Source organism: Babylonia areolata, chromosome 4, assembly GCF_041734735.1.
Source record: "Babylonia areolata isolate BAREFJ2019XMU chromosome 4, ASM4173473v1, whole genome shotgun sequence".
In the NCBI taxonomy this organism is placed as follows: Eukaryota; Metazoa; Mollusca; class Gastropoda; order Neogastropoda; family Buccinidae; genus Babylonia; species Babylonia areolata.
The window spans coordinates 45,771,454-45,776,157 of record NC_134879.1 but is presented as its reverse complement, the minus strand read 5'-3'; the positions used below and the strand labels follow the sequence as shown (position 1 = coordinate 45,776,157).

Here is a 4,704-nt window from a genome sequence, read left to right as displayed (position 1 = left end):
AGAACCCATGGCAACAAAATGGCTGTACCCGAAAAAAAAGGAAAACATGTATATATGCGTGCGTGTTGGTGACTGAACGATACAGGAAACGAATGACGAGCGCCTGAAGGCAAGTCTCAGTAGTCTCTTCCCGGGTACGCAGCGTGTTGTGCAAATGACTCCGAATTTAAGCTTACGCGCTTTAGAGTTTGCAATCTCAGCGAGATAGTTTTCAGTTTCAGTTTTTTAAGGAGGCGTTACTGTGTTCGGACAAATCCATATATACTACATTCCGTCTGTTAGGCAGATGCCTGACCAGCAGCATAACTCAGCGCGCTTAGTAGGCATGTACGTATACTTGTATACCTATTGGAGTGGATGTCTTCTGTAGAATTTGCCAGAGAACACTTACGTTACCATGGGTTCTTTTCAGTGCGGCAAGTGCGTGCTGCACACTAGATCTCGCTTTATCGTATCATCTGAATGACTAAACACCCAGTTTATTTTCCAGCGAAACTCGGGAGAAGGAAAAATGTCCTTTAATGGGGAAAAAGTTGCACTCGCAGGCAGAAAAAAAAAAAAACAAAAAAGGGATGGCGCTCTCACTGTAGCGACGCGCTGCCACTGGGGAGAGAAGCCCGAGAAATCTAATGTGACAAAGGAGTAATACAATACAATACAATAATAATGATGATCATGATAATAATGATCATAATCATGATAATCATAATGATTAAAAAAAATATTATTAATCTCCCCTTCGGACAGGTACTCTCCAAGACCTGAGCTGAACCGGACCCACCGCCAGGACTTTCCAGACCAGCAAAACAAAACATCTGAGGACGATGACGACATGGGCAGGGACACCTCAAGCGACGGTGACAACGGGAAGGGTCCCGATCTAACGTCACTGTTCTCCTCCTCCTCTCCTGACGATCTTCTGGAGGACGCGGAGATCGCCGAGCTCTTCACCAAGGGCGGCATGTGGACCAACAACAGACAGCTCAAGAAGAAGCTGAAGCCCTATCATCGGCGACTCCTCGGCAAAGGGCTCGTCAGCAGGAAGACGTACCGACGCTTCTCCAGAGTGATTCTCCTTCTCGTGCTGGTCTTCACCGTGGTCGGTCTCGTCACGAACGTGCTGGCTGTCAAGGTGTTCCGAGGGCTGGGGAAGAGCGTGACCAACACCTACATGCTGTGTCTGTGCTCCTTCGACATCGCCTATCTGGCCTTTGTCGTCTGTGCCTTCGTCGCTTTGATCGTCGTCCGGTACGTGGTGACGTTGCGTTCAGTGGCAGGGCATTTTCTCTGGCTGTATGACGTCGCGATTTTCGTCACCTTCAGCATCCGACAGGTCTGTGGTGCTTTGTTTGTGTGGGATTGTATGTGGGGCAGAGGGGGTGCTGGTGCTGGTGCTGGTGTTGGTGGTGTGTATATGTGTTTGCATATATCAGTACATGTTTATGCAGGTGTATTCGAGTAGATCCTGAAATACATGCATTCACATATACAATCCAAAGCTTTGCTGCTTTTCTGAACTCCTTTAGAATCTCCATTGTTCGCGGTGTTCGACTGCACAGTTGATTTGCTTAAGATTAGCCATATTGGCAAAATGTGCTATGGATTTCACTGCCTTATATCCTTGGTTAATTGAATACGTTTGAATTATCGATAAGAATATACTGTCCTGTGTTTTTCTTCGTCATTTTAGTTACTTGAGCTCTTGTCCATACTTATTAAATGAATATTAAAAAAATATTGACAACGATAATTATACTGTCCTGTGTTTTTTTTCGTCCTTTTAGTTAACCGAGCTTTTTTTTCCATACTTGCACAATGCCCATTGTTTCACTGATTATCCACACCAACACGCTGCACTCTATTTCATTGCCGCATTGGGTGGCTGAACGTACACTCACCTGCACATTCCACAGCTTCCCCAACCCCTCTCATACCAACGACCCCTTTGACAACAGACTTGTCACTTCGCTAACCGTCTCCTGATTACCTTGTGAGCCAGGTGGTCATCGTGACGACAGCCCTGATGAGCCTGGACCGTTACTTCTCCATCGCCTCCTTCTTCCGCACGCGCAGGGCCGCGGTCCTGAGACGACCCCGCCTGCTAGTGGGCGTGTGCTGCCTGCTGGTGCTGGTCCTGAACTGCCCCATGGTGCTGAGGCGGGAGGTGAGCTGCGGGAGGGTGGAGGGGCTCCCCCAGACCGCGTGCTACCTGACCTACACGCCGCTCTACCTGAACCACCGGCCCCTGTTTGATGACTTTGCCATCGTCAGCAGCTGTTTCTTCCAGTACTGCCCGCTGCTGGCCATGGTCGTGGCTAACGTCTCGCTCATGGTTTCCCTGCACAGGTAGAGGAATTATGTTCCGTGGTGGATTCATTCAGTGATGTATACCCTTCATAGCCCCCATGCGCAGATAAAATATCCACATTCCAAAGTTAGTTCCTTTAATGGTGAGTTGCGTAATCTCCATGCGCATGTTAAATACCCATATTCCAAAGCTGGGAGGTTCTTTAATGGTGAGTTGCATAATTTCATGCACAGGCGAAATTGGTTCTACATGTCAATGGCCAATATTTGATCTCCACACAGAGGCAGAATATATATCCCAGAGTTTCTTCTTCCAGTACAGTTAATGGCCATGTTTGATGGTCATCTTATTTCCTTGTTGATTTTAATTGTTTTATAAACAGCTAATCTCTCCAAATTTAAAGAATATAATGACAGTATTAAGTTCTGAGATTACCTTTACTTGAAATTGAAGGTAATGCGGACGCATACTTACTAAAAAATGAGGTCTTCCCCTATCTCTGCTCAGGTATTCCACCTCAGTCCGTGGCAGCATCAGCTGTGTACTCACACGTGAGAACAGCAGAGCGGAGAGCTGTGAGCAGACACCCAGTGGTCAGCAGGACACACGTCCTTCCCTCTCCAGCACCGTCAGCAGCGTGGACAGCGTGGTGAAGCAAGCGTCCTCCCGCAGACAGTTCTTCCAGCTGGAGAAAGGCAAGTGTGTGGCGGTGGTGGCTTACTCCCTGCTGTTCTTCCTCCTGGCCTTGCCGCTGGCTCTGCTGCCCGTGCTGCGGAAAGCCGTGCCGGAGTTCAACGCCCTGCAGTCACAGCACTACCTTTACCTCACGTACATGCGCTCTTTCAACTTGCTGGACACTCTCAGCGCCTCCCTCAACTTCTTCGTGTTCTTCGTCAAGGGCGGTGCGTTCCGAGCGGCGGTGGTGAGGTTGGTGAGGTGCGGGAGGGCGGGGGGGTCTCGGAGAGGAACGTTGAGGATACGTGCTGCTGATGGGACTTCTTCCCCTGGTGTGAAGCCGGCAGGTCCCGTGTGGTCGTGGCTCTGTACCGGGGACACTCTGTCGGCTGTTGTGTTGAAACGGAGCGCGACAAAGAACGACAGCGAGCATGACGGATCCTGACGTGTTGAACATGGCGCACGTGTCAGTTTTTGTTTCGCTGTTCGTTCTCAAGAGATGCTGAAAGCCGGACGTTCCCTTCCTTGTCTTTCGTGTGAAATAAAGCCAGTTTGAAGACTTGACACATGCCTGCGTAAAGACTTAATGCGCCGCATGTCTGAAACTTCTGATCTCGTCTCCTGATGGTGTGTCATTGCCAGCATGCCTTCATGTAAAACATCAACATGGTCTCTGTTGGAGTTTGATTAAAGCTGTGAACTAGTATCTGTGATGATAGGAATAGTCACGGAGCTGAAATGATCATGTGGGTGGCTGATCCGAACAAAATGGTTCACCAACACAGATTAATGCTGACAGTTGTCTTGTCAGGAAGTGGGCTTTGCTGACAGGATCAGTGATAGTTCTGTAACCTGTCCATTTTTGGTACAAGTAAAATGGTGCTGCGTTGAAGTAATATTGTTCGATTGTGCGATGCGTGGGGTGGGGCTTCATTTTGATTTTGACATTCGTATTTCATTGATGAAATGCGTGGTGATGATGAGGCTTTGGTGTGGACTATGTTGATAAATATGATGACAATTTGTTTTCAAGTTAGAATTGATCCAGAGACAGGTGCACTTTTGATCTGTGTATGTACATCTATTATCAAACCGTGTACTGACAAAAACATTTCACCATGGTCTTTCGTCCTGAGGTGTCGGGAAAAACAGCAGAGTAAAAGATATAAGTAGAAAAGTCCAATTTTTTTTTGTGAAATGAAGAGGCAAAAGTCGCCAGCAAGGTTTCAATATTTCTGCAGAAAAAGGGGAAGTTGACTTTTTTTTTTTTTTTTTTTTTTTTTTTTGGGGGGGGGGGGGGGGTCGTGGTTATCACATTTTAAAGTATACTTCTGCACTTTAAGAACTGGATGCTCATTCTAAAGTTAAAGCATATCATTTTACATTACATGTCTATGTGATGTTTTAGTTCTTTACTCTATGTTAATTATATTTATGTCAAAGCTTCGAGTGAGTGGTGTTTCTACTATGACAGAGTCTGCGAAAGTTTTATACAGTTTTGGTTAGTCTGAGGAATCATTTGGGAAAGGCTGGTTTACCGAATTATATGGGCGCAAAACATTAACTACACGCTGTTACATCCGTTCTCTCTCACAGTTCTCTCTGTGTCTGTCTCTGTCTCTCTCTACCACACACACACACACACACACACACACACACACACACACACACCTCCCCCCACACGTGATGTACGTGTGTGTCCTTTTTATGTCCAATGCAAG

The 4,704-nt window shown here is 46.9% G+C and overlaps 1 protein-coding gene across 1 annotated transcript in view; it reads left to right on the top strand.

The window, feature by feature from the left end:
• LOC143281467 (uncharacterized) overlaps positions 1–3,428 on the top strand; it is a 5,301-nt gene extending 1,873 nt beyond the window's left edge. Inside the window, exons 2-4 of the mRNA XM_076586678.1 lie at positions 748–1,333; positions 2,000–2,346; positions 2,816–3,428. Coding sequence (XP_076442793.1) covers positions 748–1,333; positions 2,000–2,346; positions 2,816–3,428 — 1,546 coding nt within the window. The remainder of the gene's footprint in view (positions 1–747; positions 1,334–1,999; positions 2,347–2,815) is intronic.
• The last annotated feature ends 1,276 nt before the right edge of the window (positions 3,429–4,704 follow it).